The sequence below is a fragment of the Argentina anserina genome, chromosome 3 (genome assembly GCF_933775445.1).
Source record: "Argentina anserina chromosome 3, drPotAnse1.1, whole genome shotgun sequence".
Classification (NCBI taxonomy): Eukaryota; Viridiplantae; Streptophyta; class Magnoliopsida; order Rosales; family Rosaceae; genus Argentina; species Argentina anserina.
The window spans coordinates 5,080,110-5,105,817 of NC_065874.1; the positions used below are offsets into that span (position 1 = coordinate 5,080,110).

The following is a 25,708-nucleotide window of genomic DNA, read 5'->3' on the forward strand; positions in this document are numbered from 1 at the left end:
AATCCAAGTTCTGAGTTAACCGGCCACTTCACCTCTATGTCTTCTCTTTCTTAATTTTTTTAAGATAATCCTTACTTGCCTAACTAACAGACCTCGAACGAATAACTAATACCAATTCAAAAAGTTGATCCACATGTATTGATGAACAGTCCAGATTCACTAGTGTGCATACTCATCGGTGCATTGAATCCGTTTCCCGATTTTATAACACAACTTTCTGAAGCCAATCTCTGTAAACTCATATAAATTCATACACACGCTTCGATCCGTCTAAATTTTAGAGTCACGACGTCTGCAATCTAACTTAACTAATCGATAGATAATTCATGTTAACCAAACTTAAACCGTTCGATTAATGGTTCCCACTATCCCCTTTGGACCAGTCCATCCACATTCCAGCTCCAATGAGTTTGGAAAAGAACAACTGCTGTATTTTGGTTTTTTTTTCTTCGTTTGATATTAATCATCCTAGCTGCGCGTCAGTCCAGTCGCTTTCCAACTAGGCAACTACTACTACAACAGCCAATGCCAACCTCCAAAACCACGTTGTGGGCTCCGTTAGGGGGTTCTACCCGCACCTACGCGACTTGAACACAGTGAGTAGGACTCACACCCTATCGTATCCGACAATACAAGTTGGATCGGACCTCATCCGGTGGCGGGTCCCGCCCCGGCTGCTCGGACCCTCTGCCTGCGACATTACAAAATCAAGACAAGGTGTCGGCAGGACACGGGGTGGACACGTGTCGGGTGCCAACCGTGTTCGCTAAAAAAGCTGCTGGGCCATCTCTATCCGCTCGATATGTGAATCTGGTGCTGCGACGTCGCATAGTTTGAGGAATTTCAACCCTGTCTCTTGGGGAAGTTGGTGGAGGAACCGTTACTTTGGTACATGACAAAACTAACCTTTAGGAAATGTTGCAGAAGGAAGAATAGAGCTTGGAGTAACTGTAGAGACTAGAGAGTAGACTGAATGGACATTCTGGTTTGGGAGGAATACAAGAAAGAAAACCAATATGAGATTTGATGCATACACTATACAGAATTGCTATTTTTGACATTTTAATTAAACAAGAAATGCACATTCAATTCCCCGCATAATGCGACCTATGCCAAATGAAGTTCAAATGTGAAATGATTTTGTTACTATTGTCATGTTTTACAGTTCTAGTCAATGTTTCCCGATCATTTTAAATTGAAGTTTTAGCTAGTTTTGATGATAAAAATTGATGATGAAGATGCTATATAAGAAACCTTCAGTTTATCAAAATGATATTTATGCTTTGTCTTCATTCTTAGTAGTGCAACATGCAATTATACTTGTCTTTGAGTGTCCACAATTTTTCCCAGAGCTTTGTGATCACGAAATCGTTTCTAGGGTTGCATTTCAATTTCCACATTTCCTCTTTCTCAAGTCAGATTATTCTATCGGAGTTGGAGTTTCATACACCAGCTCACTTGCTCTAAAGTTTCATATTAAAGAAATTCCAAAGTGCTTATACCCACAGCCTCCACAAATTCACATCTCCAAAATTACGGTTCATTTCTTTAGGACACCAAGAACATGATACAAACAATAAGACACCAATTTACATCTTCATTAGGATTAAAATGTTCACATGCGGTAAAAACATGAGCAACAAATAAAAAGATCTTTATTTCTACAAATTTATCAAGCGATTACAACCCGAATTTGATTCCGTGTGGTAATACAATAGGAAAGTTGCGCTAGTATTTGTTATGATGCTTGTCCACAGTACTTTTAATACTATTAGTACAATTGTCTTTCCGTTGTATGACCGCTTTGTCAAATCAAATAAAGTAGCTAGTATTGCACTCTTTGCTAAATGATGCATGTTTGAATATGTTATTTATTGCAATTTGGGATATAGGCTTATGTCCCCTTTATATTATATGGTTTCATTAATCAAGGCTTATGACAGTCTCATTAGGCCTTTTTCTTAATAAAAAAAGTGATTACAACATTTTTTCAATGACAACGCATCGATGTAATGAAAAATCTTAGGATGGTAGCTCTTGAATATAACTACGAAACTTGTGCTCCGCTATACATTGGCCGATTTTTAAGAAACATACATTCGCCGTCCATATTACACGGTGACTACACAAATTACCGAAGAACCAAATGCCCTTTGTGTAAAGTTCATGCAACTAATGCATGTAACTGATTTTGTTGAATAATACGAGTCTTCTTCACTTCTCTACTCTTTCCGGCCAGTTTAATGAACCCTTTAATCTCCCACCTTTACGAAACCTCCAAATTAATCCATGAACGTTAGTTAACCCTTTTCCATTCAAAAAACGCTTCAACTGGTCCAACCATGGATCTCATGCATGTGAAGCTTTTAAATACTCCAAAACGTCACCCCATTTCCCTTTTTAGAACCCTGCAATTTTTTTACACAGAGAGATTTGACCCCACAACTGTTATTCTAATCCCAGAACCCCAATTTCGTCCTTTTCACTCTTATCAGTCCAAGTCCATCATCTTCTTCTTCTCTGCCTATAAAAACAGAACCTTTATTGGTTAAAGAAACCCAACCCTACACCAGAAGCCAATCATGCTCGACAGCTCTGAGATATTTTCGCTTCCTTCATTCATTTTGGCCTTGAAGAATTGAAGCTTCACACACAACCAACACGGCACCCTCTTCATATATATCAACCGTTATCTTCTCCTTCTCCTTCTTCTTCATGAATTAAATGTCGACCCTTTAACGGCTTTTTCTCTCTTCCAAGTTCCAAATCCTCATTACATAAACCGTTGCAGGGTTCGGTCTAGTTTGTGTGTTTGTTTGTTTCTGTGTTCTTTAGACACAAGCCGAGATGGATCTCAGTTCGTTCCTGACATCGTTAGGGACCTCGTTTGCGATATTTGTGGTACTGATGTTTCTGTTCGCGTGGCTGTCGTCCAAGCCCGGGAACGCGGTGGTGTACTATCCGAATCGGATCCTGAAGGGTATGGATCCGTGGGAGGGCGGATCCAAGACCCGGAACCCGTTTTCGTGGGTCAAAGAAGCTCTGACTTCAACAGAGCAGCAAGTTATAGCCCTTTCTGGGGTTGACACTGCTGTCTACTTTGTCTTCTTGAGCACCGGTTTGTCTCTCTGACTCTCTCTACCTCTCTCTCTCTCTCTCTCTCTCTCTGTGCTTACTTGTACTTGTTTAATGTTCTGTATGATGTTTAGGTTCTTTATTTGGATTGTACTTGTAACTGTTACTGTTAATGCTTTTGGTTCTGTTTGTTGGGTTTTGGTACAATTATTCTATAGGTTTGGTGAGACTGAAGTTAGTTGTCCTTGTTTTAGCTCTGTGAAGTGTGCGATGATTATTTTGGATGGTAATTTATATCTGAATTACCTTGTCTCCGTTTTGCGTGAATAGTTAGAGCTTTGTGGTTGTTTTGGCTTGGGTCAAGTTGCTATCTTGAAAGTTAAAATGGTCGTTACTGGTGTTTTTTGGAATGGTTAGCGTGGTGTTAATAGTGCAATTCCTTAAGATTTCAGAATAATTTTGAAAGATACAATTTTTGTCTGAGAAAATCTGTTCCAGTCATGTTCGCCTTATTTTCTTTTGTTAAAAAGGAATGGATTTGTGTCATGAAAATTCAATGTGGATGTTATATGTGAACTTATTATTAAGTATGTTGCACTACAGCTGATGTTGTGGATTTAGGTTGTGCAATTCGGCAAAGTAATTGTTCATGTCATACTCATACTGCATCGATCTAATTAAAATTCTTAAAGTCAAAATGATATTTTTTGGAGATTAATTCATGTCTATCTATTCTTCATTAAGTTTTTACATATGAAATTCAGTACTATTGTGTGCTGTGGATAGTGAAATAAGTTCATAAATTGAAAATTAAAACTCAAGATTTCATTAAAACAAACAGGATTTGCAGTGAAAGCTGATTTCATTAATGGACACACATTCTGATGATAGTAGAAAAACTTACAAGTTAAAACATCTTCCTGTATGGCTTCTGCAGGAGCTGGGTGTGTATATGGGATTATATACAATCATATTGACTTAAAGCATCTGTCACTGATTTCATTGGTATTTTTATAAATCGCAAAGTATCTCAAGGAACTAACTTTTCTAATTGATGTGACAGTTTTGGGAATCCTGGTTTTGTGCAGCTTGGTTCTGCTACCCGTGCTTCTGCCAGTTTCTGCCACTGACATCGGAGACACCACACCAAACACCACCACCAGCGAAGGAGCTTTCACTGACCTTGACATGTTATCCATAGGACATGTCCAGGTAACTTATATAATCTTCTGTCAATAATTGTTTTTTTATTTATAAACATTTATATAATTTCAGTAATTATTGAATTTAGTAGAGGCAGGCATGACTTGTTATGGATCTTTTCTTCCGGGTGTGGAGTTTCGGTTTACAGTTAATATATCCTCATGGAGTTGGAATCAAGTAACTAAATCCTGGTTATGGTGATTAGTTCATGCATTTACGTAGTCTTTCTGTATCTACAGGCGAAGAGTGCAAGGCTGTGGGCGTTTCTCCTAGGTGTCTACTTGGTTTCTTTTGTTACATATTTCTTGTTGTGGAAGGCGTATAAACATGTTTCCGATTTGAGAGCCAGTGCTTTAAGGACTCCTGATATCAAGCCTGAACAATTTGCTGTTGTTGTTAGAGACATACCTGCTGTCCCTGAAGGTCAAAATAGAAAGGAACAAGTTGATTCATATTTCAGGGCCATCTACCCCGATACATATTACAAATCAATGATTGTTACAGACAATAAAAAGGTATAGTTTGTCAGTTTTTTTTCCTCATCACTTTGTGGAGTTTGTGCCATGCATTAAGTCCTCAATTGTTATTGGTTTTACATCTGTGTTTGCATATGGTTATCTGAACTCCTCTCAGATATGATTTTCCTTGTGGCTTTTGTAACAGTTCCCTGTTAGATTTGGTTACTGTAACATCCTTTTCTAGGAAATTCTTTACGTCTTTTGGTATTTATTGTTGTGTTGAGAAATTTGATCTTTGTACTTAGAACAAGCAAGAATTCAGATGCCTGGAACTGAATTATATATAGAACACAATATATCTTTGTTTTTGTTTTAATAGATGGTTAATGGGCTGTTCTCTGTATATTCTCTATGATTCACTCTTAATTTTTTTTTAATAGGTGAACAAACTTTGGACAGAGTTAGAAGGGTTCAAGAAAAAGCTTGAACGTGCTGAAGCAGTTTATGCAGCATCCAAAACAACAGGCAGTCCCGAAGGAACAAGACCCACTAATAAAACTGGCTTCTGTGGTCTTTGTGGGGCAAAGGTTGATAGTATTGAGTACTACACTGGGAAGATTAATGAAACAATCCCAAAATTGGAATCTGAACAAAAAGCCACTCTCAGAGAGAAACAGCTAAATGCTGCTGTAGTGTTCTTCACTAATAGGGTGACTGCAGCTTCTGCAGCACAGACTCTACATGCCCGAATGGTTGACACATGGACAGTCATGGCTGCTCCTGAACCTCGTCAAGTACTTTGGCCTAATCTGAAAATCAAGTTTTTCGAGAGGCAAGTGCGGCAGTATGTTGTGTATTTCATTGTGGCTCTGACCGTAGTGTTTTATATGATCCCAATTGGACTCATCTCTGCATTTACAACTCTAGATAATCTGGTAAAATTTATCCCGTTTATCAAGCCAGTTGTGAATCAATCCGCACTCAAGACAGTGCTGGAGGCATACCTTCCTCAGCTTGCACTTATAGTCTTCTTAGCTTTGTTGCCAAAGCTCCTTTATGCTCTATCTAAAGCTGAGGGAATTCCTTCTCAGAGCCATGCAATACGGGCTGCAGCTGGAAAATACTTCTATTTCAGTGTGTTCAATGTTTTCCTTGGAGTTACACTGGGTGGGACCTTGTTCAATACATTCAAGGATATTGAGAAGGATCCTAATACACTTGTTCCCTTGCTGGCGACTAGCCTCCCAGGAAGTGCAACCTATTTCCTCACTTTTGTGGCTCTGAAGTAAGTTACAGTTCACATCTTCAATGCTATCATCCTAACAATTTATTTTATGCAGTAATATTGCTTAACACAGCTCTTTTTAACTGGTTTCCATTAATATCAGGTTTTTTGTCGGCTATGGTCTTGAACTATCTCGAATAGTTCCTCTGATCATTTTTCATCTGAAAAGGAAGTATCTTTGTAAGACTGAAGGCGAGTTGAAAGCAGCTTGGCAACCTAGTGATCTTGGTTATGGGACTAGAGTTCCTGGTGATATGCTGATCGTAACAATTGTTCTCTGCTATTCTGTTATAGCTCCGCTGATCCTTCCATTTGGTGTGCTGTACTTTGGCATTGGATGGCTCATCCTTAGAAACCAGGTAAATCATCCTCCCCAGTCATTCTTTGAGCATCAACAGTTTTTGGTTGAAAACCCTCCCCTTCATTCGTGCGGCTATCCTACATGTGTCAGCTTATCCTATATGTGCTGCTATTGAAACTAAAAGCTTGTTTTTTTTTTTTGAGTATTGAACAGGCACTCAAAGTCTATTGTCCCGCATATGAAAGCAACGGAAGGTTCTGGCCACACATGCAGCTCCGGATTCTTGCAGCTCTGATACTCTACCAGGTTACCATGGTTGGTTTCTTGGGGGTAAAGAAGTTCTACTATGCTCCCTTCTTGATCCCACTTCCTATCCTCTCCTTGCTCTTCGGTTACACCTGTAGCAAGAAATTCTACAGGTTCTTTGGAGACGCTGCTCTTGAAGTTGCTTCCCAAGAATTGAAAGACATTCCTAACATGGAGCAAATATATAAAGCTTACGTCCCAGAAAGCTTGAACCCTGAGAAGGTACTACTGGATGATGATCAATTCGAAGATGCCAAGTCAAATGTGTCGAGAACAGCGTCATTTGCCTGATGTGTATAGTTTGTCAAGTTTAACAGTTCCACAAGATTTGATTCGATTAGTATCGTACGTAGTGAAACTAGTTTGGCTTTTGTGAGTTGTCAGTTGTTCATTTAACATATGATTTAGGAACCACAACATTGGGTTTGCTTGTAACAACTTGGATGTCATGTGTTAATTGTATGTGTGATGGAGTTTCTTTTCTAATCATGTTCAATGTCCATCAGTTCCCTTTTTGCAACAGAAAACATGTTTCCTCAAGTCCAGTTTCCAAATTTCGTATTCGAAATGGAATATGCTGGTAAACAAGTTACTACCAGATCACAAAACTTTTCTTCTCCTTGGGAAATTGAATACCCTGCTAAAGATGACAACACATTTGGAATTTAACTACAGGTTAGAAAGATTAGTATAAAGAAGTAGGATCGTCTCTAATCTATGTATACGGTGAATATGTGTTCTTAATCTTAATCTCTTTTTCACATTAAACTAAGCGCTAGAACACATTAAACTAACACTATAAATCACTAAGATTAGAATTATTCTGAACATCAATTACTATATCAACTTCGACGTTGTATGAATCTACATGAGATACGATGTAGATGTATAATACCATCAAACCTATGAAACTACAAACTAATACAAAAGCTCAATATAGTTATAATCCACTTGGAGTAAAAATCATAAATGGAAGAAAATGAAAAGTTTAAACAAAAATAAAACCCCTCTAAATTCCCAAAACCCTCTTTCATAGTTCATAACTTGGTTGTTGGCGCCTGAACAACGCTACCACTAGCTCATCTCTTCCTCTCTAAGATTTCAAACCAAAGAACCAACCTTTCTTCTCAAACTCCAAAAACCCATCAAAACCCACTAATCCCAAATCCAAAGATGCCTCCTCCTCCGCCGCACGCGGTGGTCCGCAACCGCTTCCTAGGGTTCCTCATCTGGCAATCCATCCCCTCCACCCTCATTTTCCTCCTCTTCAAAACCCTCTCTCCCTCCTCCTCCTCCGCCTCCTCAAAACCCCTCTTCCCATTCGCCCCATGGTTCTTCGCATTAATTACCTTCTTGTCCTTCCTCCTCTCCCAGCTCCTCTTCTCCGCCGCCCTCTCCCTCGTCTCCTCCACCCACCCCCACCCTCTCGTCTCGCCTCTCAAGCTCTCCCTCGACCTCCTCCGCTTCCTCCTCCTCCCCGCCGCTTCTAATTTGTCCGGCTCGGACCCGGGCTCTCGGGTACGGGCCCGGGTCACCGCCCGCTTCGTGGCGTTTGTCGCCGCGGCGGCGGCGGCGTCCGGGGTTCTTGCGGCGGTCGCGGTTTCCGGGGAGGTTGGCGGTGGGGTTTGGGGGGTTGGGAGAGTAGGGTTTAGGGGTTTTGTGATGGGTTTCCTTTATGGTTTGTATTATGTGTATACCCGGAAGTGGGTTTTGGAGTTCCCCATTATTCAGGTGAGCTTTTTTGGCTGACTTGTATCTGTTTCGATTTCGATTGTGTTAGTTGCTTGTGTGTTTTGGAAGTAGCTAAAGGAATGTGGAGATCATATGAAGTATGTAGGAGCTTATGAATGATGGAGACAACAGTCACTTGATTGGTTTGGTGATATTGTGATTAGTTATGTTTGTGCTGAAGGTATCTTGATAGACTTGCGTAGTTAGGTGATTAGAAATGTGGAGCTCTAAAGTGGAGAAATGACAAAGGGACTATGATGAAATCAGATATTGTAGTTTAGTTTGTTAGGATGAACTTAAATCAGCTCTAATGGTTTTCCGGTTGATAGTGTATATGCTGCCTGTAGGTGTGTCTGTTTGTTTGTGTGATTCATTTGTTTTAGTACAGGAGGTGTTATTGTTCGTTTTTTTTTTAAGTTTCTTTGTGGAGCTGGAACTCTGTTTACCTTTCATGTTCCCATATAGTACTTCTTTTTTTTTGAATCAGCTTCCTAACCAATATTCTGACATGTAAAAATGCTGCCTTGTTTCTTACTATGCATTTTAAGAAATCTTTAAATATATTGTATGAAGCAGCATGTTCAATCTGCTGGTTGCGAGTTGAAAATATCACTGTTATTTTCAAGGTTTTTGGTCATTATTAGTTTTGACTTGTGATCTTGTTCTGATATTCTCAAGTCTTGCTGTCTAGTCACATGAATCACACTCTTACTGGAACTTTTTATGTCAACAGCGTCCACCCTTTTTTAGCTTCAAGATGGGGATCCCTGCAGCTGTCACACAATCCTTAAAGCTGTCCATTGTGGCATATCTAGTCTCAGCTGTTCTGGTGATGTTCCTTCCCCATGAGTTTCACAACAAAGTTACAGTTCGAAGGAGGATGGCGGAGCAGATTACCTTCTACATCGGGAGTTTCTTGGTGTTTCTATGCTGGGAACTAAGTCACCATTTACATCAGGTTACTTTCTCAAATCTATCAATGTCGTCATTATTTTTTCCAATATTGCTAATAGTACTGAGGTGGTTGACTGAAGCATCGCATGATCTTATGATTCTTGCATACATGTGATAGTTCTTGGTTTTGTTACTAGCTATTCTTCTTAGACTCAATATCTGACTACCTTGAACATATATTTGGCATATATGAAATGTTTCTTATTTCAGTTATTTAATAGATTTCTGAATGCTTTCCACACTTTATAATACTTTGTAGCACTCTTAACTCTTCAAATGCCGATGCTTACAGCTATGTTACTTCTGTAAGACTTTTGCTACTGTGAATTTAGATTCTTACATGCCTAGCATATATATCATAGATATCTGTGTCTCTTTAATAGTCAAAACCCATTGGATAAACTTTATTATTTGGTATCAATATAGCTTTAATAAAATGTATTGGCCAGTGGCTTTTGGCGAAATATGTGTCTTCATAATGTTAAACGTTTAGAAAACCAGTCATGCATTTTTTCAATTCATAAGTATCCTAAGAACTCTATAAAGTGTTTTGGTCAGCGGCTTTTGGTATACTTTTAATGCTATGGTATGACGTTAGCTACTCGATGATACTTGACTTCAACATCCTGATCGTCTACCGTGTTGTATGCATACTCGTCAGAGTATTATTTTTGTCTTCTCTACTTATGTTTCAGTTATATTTAAAGATCATATATAGATGGTGCTGTCATGATGTGTGCTTCTACAAATGGCTAGGATAGGTAGAAACAACAATTTGAATATTAAATTTTCATTTTCGTCATCCATTCCATTTAATGACCCCCATTCCTATCTTGAGTATCTGCTGATATCAAATCATTTTTTTTTTTGAAATCCTGGTATAATATAGGTGCTTAATACCAAGAGATGCATATTTGCACCGCCTAAAGGATCAGCTGCAGCAGAAACAAATCCAACTGAGCATCTCCTTGCAGCTTTGGAGGAGAGCACTCCTAATTCTCTTCCTCAGTATCTTGCATATCTTGATCTCTGCATGATCTGTGAGAACAATGTTGATACTTGGCGACGAGCTGCCTTTTACGAAGAAAGTGGTGAAACTTACAAAAGGGTTGTATCTGTTTGCTTGCGACCTCTGGAGCAGCTTGCATCAATACTTGGTGAAGGCTTGGAAAGTAATGTTAATGGAAAATCCCAAATATCCAATCAGTTACTGTCTCCAACTGACCAGCGTTTAGATTCGAAATATTCTGAACCCTTCAACAGCTTCCAGGTAAAAGATATATGTTTTTGTGTTTATCATTATGAATGTGCTTATATCTACATTTAGGCACAAACATTTATCTTTTTCCATGCAGTTCAGTGACTGGAATGTTGAACATTTTTCATGTAGCAGTTCACAACATTTTCATCAACTTTGTAAAATGCAATCTATTGCACTAAACTACACATTGAATGAGCACTAACCCATGTTTGAAGCTCAATAATTAAAATACCGTAATACTGTGATTTTTTTGCAAAACAAACTTTGTTAGCATGGTCACTTTTAAGATTTATCATGTTTGTTTTCATGCATTCTCCCCCTCTTATTTCTGTGATAGTATCTCCATCGGTATGTGTAGGTCATGACAGAAGTTGAAGTTGCGTCAGTGCTATATAGCTTCTACATTTGTATAGCTTTATATTTCCCTAGGCTTTGTAAGAGAGTAATGCTGTGGTCATTGCCTGGAACATGACTTGATGAAAAGTGGGAGAGCAAGAAATAGTCAATGTCTTTGATTTTCTGATCTCCTGGAAAGTACACTAATTGTTAATGTTATACAGCTTTATGCATGGTGTGCCTGGTCAGCTGCTTCACTAACTGCACGCTCAAATACAGACGACAGATCTGGGGTTGCCCAGAGAACAGGTAGTAATGCTGCTGTGGTCTCAACCCTGATCTCTTGTCTTCTTGCTGTTGAAACATACATGGGAAAGAAGACCAGTGTTCCTGCACAGTTTATGGGGCCTGCTAGTATCAAATGGGCAACCTCGAGTGTGGGAAATGTTGGCATGGCTAAGAAGAGAGTTGGCCCTATCCATCCCAAAGCATATGCCCTTGCAGATGTTCTCAAGAACTCCATCTATCATATTGTGTCAGCATGCCATGATCAGATGGTGAGCAGCGCCAAAACGGGCGTCCTTGAAAAATATTGGGTCATCAAAGACAAGCCTCCTTTTGGGTCACCTGAGCTTCTGGTGCAAAAATTGAGTCTTTTCCTAGACTTTCGAGCTAGCTAAATTCTAAATGTTTTTCTGGGGATCCAAATGTCTGCCTGGTTAAGCTAGACGGACATATGAAGAGATGGATTTGCTTCTCAACCTGACCAGTGTTTGGAAGCTGAAGATATCATCAGGTGTATCAGAAAGAAAATCAAATGAATCCTGTAAGTTTTGTGGTTGATAGAACACATCTTCCTCAAGGCTCTTATACCGAAATCAAAAGGGTTTTCCTTCTGTTATCTCTTTTTTACTGCCTATGCCACTGTTTTCTAGTTAAGGTTGGTCCCTGCATCATTTCTAGTTTATACATTGAAAGGAATCATGTACTGAAATTGGCAATTCGGCATTCTATAGTGCATTCAATATTTATTAGGCTCTTTCCTTCCTAGTTGCAATTAGATTAGGGAAATACACTGATAAACTCTGTAGAGAAAACCCAGAATAGCTCTTGCTGTGCTTTTGATTTTAATTTACTTGATTTTGGTGTTAAAACATCCCTGTGGGTCAACTTTAGTTTATAAGAATGTATTATATACTTTTGTCAGTATAAGTATGACCTTACAATCTAGTCTCTTCGGTTGAAGACTTTGTGTTAGTACATGGAAAAACGCGATTTGACTAAATATGTGATATGAAGACTGACTAGAGCATGAAGCAAGTGTGAAAATAGGTATCTAATTCCAGGATTACGTTGAGGTTAAGAACTTGCGATATACACTTTTCCTCGTGCTTCTTTATCCTCTGTTCTTATTCTACTGTACTCTTTGTCTTTGATAGCTGATACTGCCTCTAATGCCCTTATTCTTCAAAGACTTGTGGTTGGCCTGGAAATTTTGATTAATGAAGAGAGCAATAATTCAAGAACTTGGATTGGATAAGTTCTATTTGTCGGTAGAGTGAGAATTTTCTACAGGTTACAAAAATTTAGCATAAAGAAGTTGGAGTTATAGAATTAGCATAAAAATGGGTGGTTCGAAGCTGAAGATATGGCATCAAGTGTATAGGAAAGAAAATCGAATGAATCCTGTAAGTTTTTTGGTTGATTGAACACTTTCTCCTCGATTGTTATACCGTAATCAAAAGGGTTTTCTGTGTATCCATTTTGTCATTGCCTATGCCACTGGTAGATGCATTAAGGTACCACCTGCCTCGCTTCTAGTTTACATTTGAAAGGAATCATGTACTGAAAATGGCAATTTGACATGTCTTCCATAGTTCAGTCTATATCTATTAGTTCAATGATAACTCTTCCCCTACTATTTGCAATAAGAAAAATTAAACTTGATTGACTCTAGGAAAAATCCAGAATAGCTCTTGCTGTGTTTATGAATTAAGTTCACTTAATGCTAGTTAGGATCAAATTACTTAATTAGGGTGTTAGTGGATTGAGACGTTTTGTAGGTCAACTTTGGTTTACAAAAATGTATTATTAGCAGTTCAGTACGCTTCGTACTTTTATATAATGACTGACCTTACAATCTAATCGCCTCTGTTGAAGACTTTGTATTAGTACATGCACAAGAGGAATTCTGATACAAACGTGATAGATTTAATATAAGATGAGTGTGAAAATTGGGATCTAAATCCAGGATTACGTGTTGAAAGTCAAAACAGGTTAAGATATACTCTTCCTCATGCTTCTTTTCTCCTCTATTCTTTTGTTCTCTTTGAAAGCTGAAAATGCCTGCGATGCCCTCTTTCTTTCCAAGGCTACTACGGCATTCTCATAGTGGTTGTCTCGAAATTTTGCTTAATGAAGGGGCAACAGTTCAAGAACTTGGATTTGATTGGTTTGGATTAGTTTCATTTGGTTGGTAGAGTAAGACTTTTCTATATACTTCACACATGGTCCTGCTCTCGGTATAAGGAACAAGTCTAAATTATATATGGAACAATCGCTCGTTCAAATATAGTCTATGCTTAGTTCCTGAACAACACGCGTGACAGTCCATTTTTTAAATGTTAGTCTTCTTCCCCACCCTTGTATATATTTGATTCATGTTCTTCCCATTTCTCTCATATCCCAACTCTTCACATCAATTTCATCTTCCAAATCCTAGTTTTTTGGTTTCTATATTCACGATAAGAGTTCGACTCTTGTTGTGTTAAACTATCATGGCAATGTTTACAATGATGTATGCTCATATTCCGGCCACTCAGGCTGCCTCCGCAGCAACCCGGTTTCCCATGATCCGATCTCAACACCAGCAAGAAGCTGTTCTTGATCATCGCCCACAAACAAAGACATCAAACACGGCCAATCGTCTAGCTGAATCACTCTCCCACCTCCTTCATCTTCACATAGACACCCCTCCTAAAACAAACAGTCCTCACTTGTCCAATTGGAGTACGTTTACTGAAGAGAAATGTTCAACTCCCACAACTTCTCCCAGGGAAATCATATCTGAAAAGTGGCGTGAAATCCATGGTTCAAACGATTGGGAGGGTCTTATGGATCCCCTCCACCCTTGGCTAAGAAGAGAGATAGTCAAGTATGGTGAATTTGCACAGGCGACTTATGATGCCTTCGACTTTGACTCATTCTCTGAGTTCTGTGGGAGCTGCAGGTACAACAAGAATAAGCTCTTTGATGTGTTGGGACTCGGTCAAAATGGATATGCAGTTAGCAAATACATTTATGCTATGTCCCATATAGATATGCCTAACTGGCTGGAGAGGACACATTTGGTTGAGACATGGAGCAAAGATTCAAACTGGATGGGATTTGTTGCAGTGAGTGATGACCAGGAGACGAGCAGAATCGGAAGAAGAGACATTGTGGTGGCTTGGCGTGGGACGGTGTCGCCATCCGAGTGGTATGAGGATATGCAGAGGAAGTTGGAGCCTATTGGGGATTCGGATGCCAAAGTTGAACATGGGTTTCTTGGAATCTACATGTCCAAGAGTGATGAAACAAGGTACAACAAATCCAGTGCCTCAGAGCAAGTCATGAAGGAAGTGACTAGGCTTGTGCAGTTTTATAAATCCAAGGGTGAAGAAGTGAGTCTTACAATTACAGGGCATAGCTTGGGTGGTGCTTTGGCTTTGCTCAATGCTTATGAAGCTGCAAAAACAATTCCTGGACTTCCCATTAGTGTCATTTCATTTGGGGCACCTAGAGTGGGAAACAATGCTTTCAGAGATGAGCTAAATCAACTTGGCGTCAAGACACTAAGGGTTGTGGTGAAGCAAGACGTGGTACCGAAAATGCCAGGACTCGTTTTGAATGAAGGTTTGCAGAAGTTTGAAGAAATTACAGGCACATTGGAATGGGTTTATACACATGTTGGAGCTGAACTCAAAGTCGATGTCGGCTCGTCTCCTTATCTCAAAAAACATGGCTTCAATTTTCTAGGGTTTCATAGCCTTGAGACTTATCTTCACCTTGTGGATGGATACTTGAATAAAGAAACTACCTTTAGGTCGAATGCCAGGAGGGATTTTGCCTTGGTGAACAAGGCATGTAATATGTTGGTGGAGGATCTTAGAATTCCACACTGTTGGTACCAATTGGAGCACAAGGGGCTTGTTTGTAATCATCATGGGAGATGGGTTAAACCCAGAAGAGAGCCCGAAGATATTCCTTCACCAACTAGAGAAGCCGAAGCACAAGCTCATGCTCTTCAAGTATGAATGCAATCAGATTATGTACTTCAATCTTTATCAGCAGTGATATGATAAAACAGTATTCAATTCCAATCCAAGTCTAACATATACAAAGTTATACTATATTCTTCCTTGTAATAACCCTCCTTTTTAAACGATATTTGATTGAATTAAATTCTATTAAGTTGAGAAGTTTGTTTTAAACCGAATATGATTACTTGCAAACGTTATGAAACGGGAACGGAAACGTTCCGAGAACGTTTAGTAAGAAAACGTTACGTTTCCGAACGAATTTATCGACTTTTATTTCGTCGCTCGGTTGTGAAAACTTTCTTCACGGAAGTTGTAGAGCTCGTCGATACGAGTTCGTGGATATGTGACGCGTTCAAATCGGACGTCGGAGGTAAAAGTTATTAACGTCGGAAGTTAGTTTCCGATTTGGAAACTAGTATAAATAGATAATTATGGAATTAGGGTTTCCATAATCAGAAACCCTTTCTCTCTCTTCTCTCTCATTCCGCCGCTCTCCCCTTTTCTTTCTCTCTCTCTCTCTCTCTCTCTCTCTCTCTCTCTCTCTCTCTCTCCCTCCCCGACCTTCACTCTCTCTCCCCGATCTCCGGCCTCCAGCTCTCCGTGGCCTGCACCGCCGACTCCATCAACCTTGCAAGCTCGACGCGGCCCCCCTCCAAGCAAGCCACAGCCTCCAGCGCCGACGTGAAGCTCCGATCGTCCCTCAAGAAATCGAAACAGTCGGTCCAAACTCTCCGACGAGTTTCGGCACTCCCAAGGCCGAAATAGGTGAGGTTTCCATCAAATAGGATGTAGTGATGCTTGTTGTGTGATTTTTGTGTTGTTTTTGGTTGGATTGATGGAGATTTGGAGGAGATCGGAGGGGGAGGAAAGGGGGGGAGACACCGTCGCGATGAGTGGCGCGTGTGAGGGCGTGGGTAGGCTAGGGGCAGCGTGAGCCCGTGAGAAGGGCGGAGGTAGAAGGAGGGTGATTTTGGGCCGGCGGTGGCGTCACACGCGCCGTGGGTGGCTTCGGCGAGTGAGCCCCACGCGCCGCCACGTGCGGTGGTGTGACATTTTTATCCGATAGGGGTATTTTGGTAATTTACTGTGTATGGTAAATGTAAATGTAAATTTTATTTACGTATGGTAAATGTAATTAAGTTTTACCTACGGTAAATGTAATTATAAATTACTTTCAGTAAATGTAAAAAGTAATTTGTAAAAGGGTAAATTAGTAAATTTTATTTACTGAATTTGTATTTACATTTAAATAGTACGTATACGTACAGAAATACGTATTAATATTTATACGTACAGAAATACGTATTAATATTTATACGTACAGAAATACGTATTAATATTTATACGTACAGAAATACGTATTAATATTTATACATACAGAAATACGTATATAATATTTATACGTACAGAAATACGTATTAATATTTATACGTACAGAAATACGTATATAGTATTTATACGTACAGAAATACGTATTAATATTTATACGTACAGAAATATGTATATAATATTTATACGTACAGAAATACGTATTAATCGTATATTTGCACAGTAACCGTGAATAGTGAACAGTGAACAGTAACTTCGTATAAACCAAAATTGCTGAACAGTAGCCGTTTATTACTGTTTTGGCATTTAAAGGTTTACGAAACGATTCTAAATGCTTGTCTTATCTTTTTAAGGTGATCGCTAAATCGAGGAAAGGGATTATTATCGGAAATTGAGGAATTACGCTCAAGTCAATAAGGTGAGTAAAATCTCACTGAATTTACGAATCTACCCTCGTGGTGATTCAACATTTTGCAAGTGTGTTTATCAAATGAATTATAACATGTATATAATTTAGAGGATTACATATATATAGTATAATGGTAATAGGTACATAATATATATATAGTTCATTAAATTACGTACTGTTATTAATTCGTTAAAAATAGTCATTTCGGTGACGGAAAATTGAGCATGAGTATGTGAGAATATTGTACGTAATTCTTCAGGTGTTTATGAAATATGACATGTATAGGATATAGTGGACTATGTATATATTGTATAAATGGTAATAAATACGAATATATATAGTTTGCTATATAGTATACTGTTATGATTTTTATTATGGTGATATCGTGAAAGTTTTAAAGCGTACAATGTGATGAGTGATTATTGTACATGATTTTATCACGGAGAATGTAATAAAATTGTGAGTTGTCTTCGGACGTGATGTGTGGTACAATATGATGTGTGATTATTGTACGTGTTTTTAACATTGAGGTTGTTAAAATGTGATTTGTCTTCGGACGTGATTTTTGGTACAATATGATGTGAGATTATTGTACGTGTGTGGCAAGTCGGAACCTAGCCTTTGGCCGGGCGAAAGTTACGATACAGTTAGAGCTCTAGTCTGTCTGCCTTAATACTGCATGCGAGGTAACGGGTGGTTATCTGCTCATGGGTACTCGGTGTATTTGGATGTTGGGTAGCGGGTGGCTATCCAATATCAACGGTGTATTACGAGAGGGGTAACAGATGTGTACCAGCGTTCTTGGTACCCGTATTATAAATGCATTGGGTAACCAGAAGGGTTACTTAATTTCCTCATGAGCTTTTTATTTCATATTTCTTTGGGTCAACCAGATGGGCTGACCATTGGCTCATGGGGGCATTTATATTTGTTGTTTTGTGATCTTTCGTATATTTTGATATGCGAACTGTATTGTGATTTTACTCATACGAGCTATAAGCTTACCGGGTTTGTGTTTACAATCCCGGTGCACCAATTCGATGGTGTAGGGGATCATTCTGCAGGTGCTGATTAGTGGGAGTTGAGTGACGACTACAGAGGCTTGAAGTCGTTCTTATCCTACTTGTGGTGAGGTTTTAGCGTGGGTTTGTGTGTGAGATGTTGTGTAATTTCATTTGTGAGATTTGTGAGTGATTTGTGAGGATTATTACATTTCCATTTTATGTATGGATTATAAATTTGGTTTGTAATAATTGGTTGACTGAGTTGTATTGAGAACTCAGAATTGATCCGCTGTTACACTTTAATGATTTCGAGTTATTTGAGATTATTCGGTGTTTAACGACTTTAGAATTTTGAGTTTTAAAGCTCGAAATTTTGGGGTCGTTACAGTTGGTATCAGAGCCTAAGTGCGTATTTGGCGATTATCAATATCATCCGGGAGCGATGATCCGACTGCAGGCGGGCCCCCATCACATGCTCCTCGGTATTGATATGTCATCGGGTACGCGAGAGTGTTTTAGGAGCCATACCTAATGGTTTGGTCCTCCGAGAAGTATCGTGATGATACTTCGATGATTCATCATATCCTGAAATTTCATGTTAATACCTATTGAATCTGTTTTAGTTGAATTCGAGATTTCACAAGTATTGACTAAGTGTTTCGTTGTTTGAAGGTGATGAACGCTGATAAGGGCCGAGGACGGGCGAGAGGACGTGGTCGAGGTAGGACCACGGGCCGAGTCCGCAACGTGGAGAACCTTTATGAGGAGGCTGCTCCACAGGTAGAGCGGGTAGGCCGAGGTCGAGGTAGGGCCACAGGTCGAGTCCGCAACGTGGAGAACCTCTATGAGGAGGCTGCGCCGCAGGAGGAGCAGGATGAGCCAGCTCCTGCGGTTAGAGATGACGGACGAGTGTTGAAGCTGATCAAGGATATTAGTGCACTGTCAGCTCCGACATTTCATGGGGGACTAGATCATATGGTAGCTGACCATTGGATCGAGGGTATGGAGACTTATTTTGAGATGATAGAGTGCACAGAGATTGAGAAGAGAAAGATAGCTACATTCTTTCTCAAGGGTGATGCTCTAGATTGGTGGAAGAGCATGAGACAGATTGTGGATGTGTCTACATTCACATGGGGAGATTTCACCACCATATTCCAAGAGAAGTATTTTCCAGCCTCAGTACAGGAGGACTTAGAGTTGGAGTTTCTGGCATTGGTACAGGGAGACATGACCATTAGAGAGTATGATGCTCGATTCTCGCAACTGTATCGGTATGTCAGGCCTATGGGTGCGACTGCTTTAGCTCAGAAGTATCTACGTGGGCTGAAACGAGAGTACAAGACCATGATATCAGTCCTTTGCCTGACTTCACGGGAGCAGATATTTGAGAGTGCTATGAGCTTGGAACAAGCAGAGAAGACTCAAGCGGGTGATGTGGGGAACAGAGATGCAAAGGGGAAAGGCAAGGCAGTCTATACAGGCAGCGAGCACTCAGGGCCGAAGGATAGGTCATGGAAGAGGCCAAGACCCCACTATCAGGCCCCGACAAGGGCGCCACCCCTAGCTATCAGAGCAGCACCAGTCAGACCATTAGCAGCAGTGAGGTGTTATAGCTGCAATGAGATGGGACATTACGCCTCAGCATGTCCGAAACCGAAGAGAATAGGCTGCCACCGGTGCGGGCAAGTGGGACACATAGCTCGAGATTGTACCCGACCACTTCCGGGTAGACAGGAACGGCCGCAGAGACAGCTACCAGCGGGCAAAGCTAGAGTGTTCGCAGTGGGTCAGCGAGACACAGGGGTGGAAGGTACATTATCACTTTTTGACTACCTTGCCAGAGTGTTGTTTGATACGGGAGCATCGCATTCATTCATTGCTAGTTCAGTAGTGGAGATGCTAGGATTGATTCCTACACCTCTCGGGGACGCCTTATGTGTCACTTCACCCCTTGGAGTGTCACTTGAGTTAGAGACAATCTGCAAAGCTTGTCCTATATTGATTGGAAGTAGAGAGTTCTCTGCTTCGTTGATTGTGATTCCGGACCACACTTATGATGTGATCTTGGGGATTGATTGGTTGAGACCACAGCATGCTGTGATTGATTGTTTTGACATGGTAGTGTCCTTTCATAGACCTAGAGAGCCAGTGTTTCGTTATCGTTGCCTCAAGTCCGACAACGCCATGAGATCAGGAGTTTTGGCACATGTGGAGTCAGTGGTTCAGGAAGTGACTATCACAGACATTGTGGTAGTAGCTGAGTTTGGTGAAGTGTTCCAAGAGATACCGGGGCTACCTCCTCGAAGAGTGGTAGATTTCTGCATTGATGTAGTACCCGGTACAACACCTGTGTCAAAGGCGCCATATAGAATGGGGCAGAATGAACTTAAGGAGCTGAAGGTGCAGATCGATGAGTTATTAAACCAAGGGTTCATTAGACCTAGCGTTTCACCTTGGGGAGCACCTGTTTTGTTCGTGAAGAAGAAAGATGGTTCTCTGCGGTTATGTGTGGACTACAGAGAACTGAACAAGGTGACTATCAAGAATAGGTATCCCTTACCTAGGATTGATGACTTGTTCGATCAGCTCAAAGGTGCTACAGTGTTCTCTAAGATTGATTTGAGATCCGGTTATCATCAACTCAGAGTGAAGGAAGAAGATATATCGAAGACAGCCTTCAGGACCCGGTATGGACATTATGAGTTTGTTGTCATGCCATTTGGTCTAACGAATGCACCAGCTGTCTTCATGAGTTTGATGAACCAAGTATTTAGCCCGTACTTGGATGAGTTTGTTGTGGTGTTTGTGGATGACATCCTGATATACTCCAAGACACAAGAAGAACATGTGGTGCATCTGAGAACAGTGTTGCAGACCTTGAAGGAGGCGAGACTGTATGCCAAGCTAGAGAAGTGTGAGTTCTGGAAAGAAGAGGTCAAATTCCTTGGTCATGTTGTCTCAAAGGATGGAGTACTAGTGGACCCGGCAAAGGTAGAGGCGGTGAAGAATTGGAGTCGTCCAAAGAACCCTACAAAGATACGTAGTTTCCTCGGTTTGGCAGGATACTACAGGAGGTTTATCGAAGGGTTTTCTAGTATTGCATCTTCATTGACCAAGTTGACCAAGAAAGATACTCCATTCGTGTGGACGGATGCATGTGAGGAAGCATTCAGCAAACTAAAGACTAGACTGACCACAGCTCCAGTGTTGACAATTCCTTCTAGTGGTGGTGGTTATGTCATTTACAGTGATGCTTCGCTCCAAGGTTTGGGTTGTGTGTTGATGCAGCATGGAGGAGTTGTTGCTTATGGTTCGAGACAGTTGAAGATTCATGAGAAGAATTATCCGACACACGACCTAGAGCTTGCAGCAGTTGTATTTGCCCTGAAGATTTGGAGACATTACTTGTATGGTGAGAAATTTCAACTCTTTTCGGATCATAAGAGTTTGAAGTACTTGTTCTCACAGAAGGAGCTGAATATGAGGCAGAGGAGGTGGATGGAACTCCTCAAGGACTATGACTTCACATTAGAGTACCACCCGGGGAAGGCTAATGTGGTGGCTGATGCTTTGAGCAGGAAGCCGAGAGGCGTGGTAGCTTCACTTATGGTCCAGGAATGGTTCATGCTAGAAGCTGCATCAGAGTTTGATTTGGTACCATCGGCAGGAGAACCGAGGGCCTTTCTTGGTAGTGTCACGGTGCAACCCACATTGATCACGAGGATCATACAGGGTCAGGCGCAGGATAGACTCTCACGAGCTAAGTTGGCGGATCTTGTAGTTGATACGCTTGATGAGTGTCCTTCTGAGTGGAGAGTTGGACCCGATGGAGGGTTGAGGTTTGGGGCAAGATTGTGTGTCCCAGACTTTGATGAGCTTCGGGAGGAGGTTCTTCGTACGGCACATCGTTCACGCTATACTGTCCATCCAGGGAACACCAAGATGTACAAGGACCTATGCAGACAATTCTGGTGGAACGGTATGAAGAAAGATGTAGCAGAGTTTGTATCGAAGTGCCTTACATGTCAGCAAGTGAAAGCAGAACATCAACGACCAGCTGGCATGTTGAAACCACTGACTATTCCTCTTTGGAAGTGGGAGCAGATATCTATGGATTTTGTGACCGGGTTGCCTAGATCGAAGAAGGGTCACGATGCCATATGGGTGATTGTCGATCGATTGACGAAGTCGGCTCATTTTCTCCCAGTGTCGATGAAGTACTCAGTGGACGTGCTTGGGAAACTATATGTGGATGAGGTAGTGAGACTTCATGGTGCTCCAGTTTCTATTGTTTCCGATAGAGATGCACGTTTCACTTCGAAGTTCTGGGGTGGTTTGCAGAAGGCGATGGGCACTACCTTGGATATGAGTACAGCTTTTCACCCTCAGACCGATGGACAGACGGAGAGGGTGAATCAGGTGATGGAGGACATGTTGAGAGCATGTGTGTTGGATTTCAAGGGTAGCTGGGAAGATCATTTGAGATTGATTGAGTTTGCCTACAACAACAGCTACCATTCTAGCATTGGCATGGCACCGTATGAGGCACTTTATGGTAGGCCATGTCGATCTCCGATCTGTTGGGCCGAAGTTGGTGATGAGGCATTGATGGGCCCAGAGGTAGTTCAGGAAACCACTGAGAAGATCTCGATCATTCGGGATAGAATCCGGACCGCTCAGAGTAGACAGAAGAGCTATGCAGACCTGAAGAGGAGACATGTGGAGTTTGAGATCGGTGATCATGTGTTCTTGAAGGTTTCGCCTATGAGGGGTGTAGTGAGATTTGGCAAGAAGGGAAAGTTGGCTCCGAGGTACGTTGGGCCCTTCGAGATACTTGAGAAGGTGGGCGAACTAGCTTATCGACTAGCCTTGCCTACTAGCATGTCGGGCGTACACAACGTCTTCCACATTTCCATGCTGAGGAAGTATGTACCAGATGAGTCACATGTGATCGATCATAGCACCATTGAAGTGAAGGAAAATGCCACTTTTGTTGTCGAACCGGTTCGTATCCTGGATAGATCCACAAAGAAGTTACGGAGGAGAGAAGTTGGGCTAGTCAAGGTGTTGTGGAGTCACCATGATGAGGGTGATGCATCTTGGGAGCTAGAGTCAGACATGATGACCAGATATCCACAGCTGTTTGTTGAGTGAGCGTGAATTTCGGGACGAAATTCCTTTAAGGGGGGTAGATTGTAATAACCCTCGTTTTTAAACGATATTTGATTGAATTAAATTCTATTAAGTTGAGAAGTTTGTTTTAAACCGAATATGATTACTTGCAAACGTTATGAAACGGGAACGGAAACGTTCCGAGAACGTTTAGTAAGAAAACGTTACGTTTCCGAACGAATTTATCGACTTTTATTTCGTCGCTCGGTTGTGAAAACTTTCTTCACGGAAGTTGTAGAGCTCGTCGATACGAGTTCGTGGATATGTGACGCGTTCAAATCGGACGTCGGAGGTAAAAGTTATTAACGTCGGAAGTTAGTTTCCGATTTGGAAACTAGTATAAATAGATAATTATGGAATTAGGGTTTCCATAATCAGAAACCCTTTCTCTCTCTTCTCTCTCATTCCGCCGCTCTCCCCTTTTCTTTCTCTCTCTCTCTCTCTCTCTCTCTCTCTCTCCCTCCCCGACCTTCACTCTCTCTCCCCGATCTCCGGCCTCCAGCTCTCCGTGGCCTGCACCGCCGACTCCATCAACCTTGCAAGCTCGACGCGGCCCCCCTCCAAGCAAGCCACAGCCTCCAGCGCCGACGTGAAGCTCCGATCGTCCCTCAAGAAATCGAAACAGTCGGTCCAAACTCTCCGACGAGTTTCGGCACTCCCAAGGCCGAAATAGGTGAGGTTTCCATCAAATAGGATGTAGTGATGCTTGTTGTGTGATTTTTGTGTTGTTTTTGGTTGGATTGATGGAGATTTGGAGGAGATCGGAGGGGGAGGAAAGGGGGGGAGACACCGTCGCGATGAGTGGCGCGTGTGAGGGCGTGGGTAGGCTAGGGGCAGCGTGAGCCCGTGAGAAGGGCGGAGGTAGAAGGAGGGTGATTTTGGGCCGGCGGTGGCGTCACACGCGCCGTGGGTGGCTTCGGCGAGTGAGCCCCACGCGCCGCCTGCCGGCGGGTGGCGCGTGTGCCCCACGCGCCGCCACGTGCGGTGGTGTGACATTTTTATCCGATAGGGGTATTTTGGTAATTTACTGTGTATGGTAAATGTAAATGTAAATTTTATTTACGTATGGTAAATGTAATTAAGTTTTACCTACGGTAAATGTAATTATAAATTACTTTCAGTAAATGTAAAAAGTAATTTGTAACAGGGTAAATTAGTAAATTTTATTTACTGAATTTGTATTTACATTTAAATAGTACGTATACGTACATAAATACGTATTAATATTTATACGTACAGAAATACGTATTAATATTTATACGTACAGAAATACGTATATAATATTTATACGTACAGAAATACGTATTAATATTTATACGTACAGAAATACGTATATAGTATTTATACGTACAGAAATACGTATTAATCGTATATTTGCACAGTAACCGTGAATAGTGAACAGTGAATAAGGTGAGTAAAATCTCACTGAATTTACGAATCTACCCTCGTGGTGATTCAACATTTTGCAAGTGTGTTTATCAAATGAATTATAACATGTATATAATTTAGAGGATTACATATATATAGTATAATGGTAATAGGTACATAATATATATATAGTTCATTAAATTACGTACTGTTATTAATTCGTTAAAAATAGTCATTTCGGTGACGGAAAATTGAGCATGAGTATGTGAGAATATTGTACGTAATTCTTCAGGTGTTTATGAAATATGACATGTATAGGATATAGTGGACTATGTATATATTGTATAAATGGTAATAAATACGAATATATATAGTTTGCTATATAGTATACTGTTATGATTTTTATTATGGTGATATCGTGAAAGTTTTAAAGCGTACAATGTGATGAGTGATTATTGTACATGATTTTATCACGGAGAATGTAATAAAATTGTGAGTTGTCTTCGGACGTGATGTGTGGTACAATATGATGTGTGATTATTGTACGTGTTTTTAACATTGAGGTTGTTAAAATGTGATTTGTCTTCGGACGTGATTTTTGGTACAATATGATGTGAGATTATTGTACGTGTGTGGCAAGTCGGAACCTAGCCTTTGGCCGGGCGAAAGTTACGATACAGTTAGAGCTCTAGTCTGTCTGCCTTAATACTGCATGCGAGGTAACGGGTGGTTATCTGCTCATGGGTACTCGGTGTATTTGGATGTTGGGTAGCGGGTGGCTATCCAATATCAACGGTGTATTACGAGAGGGGTAACAGATGTGTACCAGCGTTCTTGGTACCCGTATTATAAATGCATTGGGTAACCAGAAGGGTTACTTAATTTCCTCATGAGCTTTTTATTTCATATTTCTTTGGGTCAACCAGATGGGCTGACCATTGGCTCATGGGGGCATTTATATTTGTTGTTTTGTGATCTTTCGTATATTTTGATATGCGAACTGTATTGTGATTTTACTCATACGAGCTATAAGCTTACCGGGTTTGTGTTTACAATCCCGGTGCACCAATTCGATGGTGTAGGGGATCATTCTGCAGGTGCTGATTAGTGGGAGTTGAGTGACGACTACAGAGGCTTGAAGTCGTTCTTATCCTACTTGTGGTGAGGTTTTAGCGTGGGTTTGTGTGTGAGATGTTGTGTAATTTCATTTGT

At 40.8% G+C, this 25,708-nt stretch overlaps 3 protein-coding genes across 4 annotated transcripts; all 3 read left to right on the forward strand.

Annotated features, from left to right (window-relative positions):
* Positions 1-2,563: 2,563 nt before the first annotated feature.
* LOC126786817 (CSC1-like protein ERD4) lies at positions 2,564-7,114 on the forward strand. 2 transcript variants are annotated; one of them, XM_050512765.1, is made up of 6 exons: positions 2,564-3,118; positions 4,139-4,287; positions 4,518-4,793; positions 5,177-6,021; positions 6,125-6,380; positions 6,536-7,114. In XM_050512765.1, the coding sequence occupies exons 1-6, from the start codon at positions 2,848-2,850 to the stop codon at positions 6,917-6,919; spliced, it is 2,181 nt and encodes a 726-aa protein (XP_050368722.1). In that variant the 5' UTR covers positions 2,564-2,847; the 3' UTR covers positions 6,920-7,114. The 2 variants fall into 2 exon arrangements, with proteins under 2 accessions (XP_050368722.1, XP_050368723.1); XM_050512766.1 differs by having other exon boundaries at positions 2,988-3,118; positions 4,164-4,287.
* Positions 7,115-7,630: 516 nt separating this feature from the next.
* Positions 7,631-12,050, forward strand: LOC126787666 (uncharacterized). Its single transcript, XM_050513554.1, has 4 exons — positions 7,631-8,359; positions 9,093-9,317; positions 10,203-10,583; positions 11,135-12,050. The coding sequence occupies exons 1-4, from the start codon at positions 7,802-7,804 to the stop codon at positions 11,588-11,590; spliced, it is 1,620 nt and encodes a 539-aa protein (XP_050369511.1). The 5' UTR covers positions 7,631-7,801; the 3' UTR covers positions 11,591-12,050.
* A 1,444-nt stretch (positions 12,051-13,494) lies between these two features.
* Positions 13,495-15,311, forward strand: LOC126788034 (phospholipase A1-Igamma1, chloroplastic). Its single transcript, XM_050513987.1, has one exon. It carries the CDS (start codon positions 13,688-13,690, stop codon positions 15,203-15,205), a length of 1,518 nt encoding a protein of 505 aa, XP_050369944.1. The 5' UTR covers positions 13,495-13,687; the 3' UTR covers positions 15,206-15,311.
* The last annotated feature ends 10,397 nt before the right edge of the window (positions 15,312-25,708 follow it).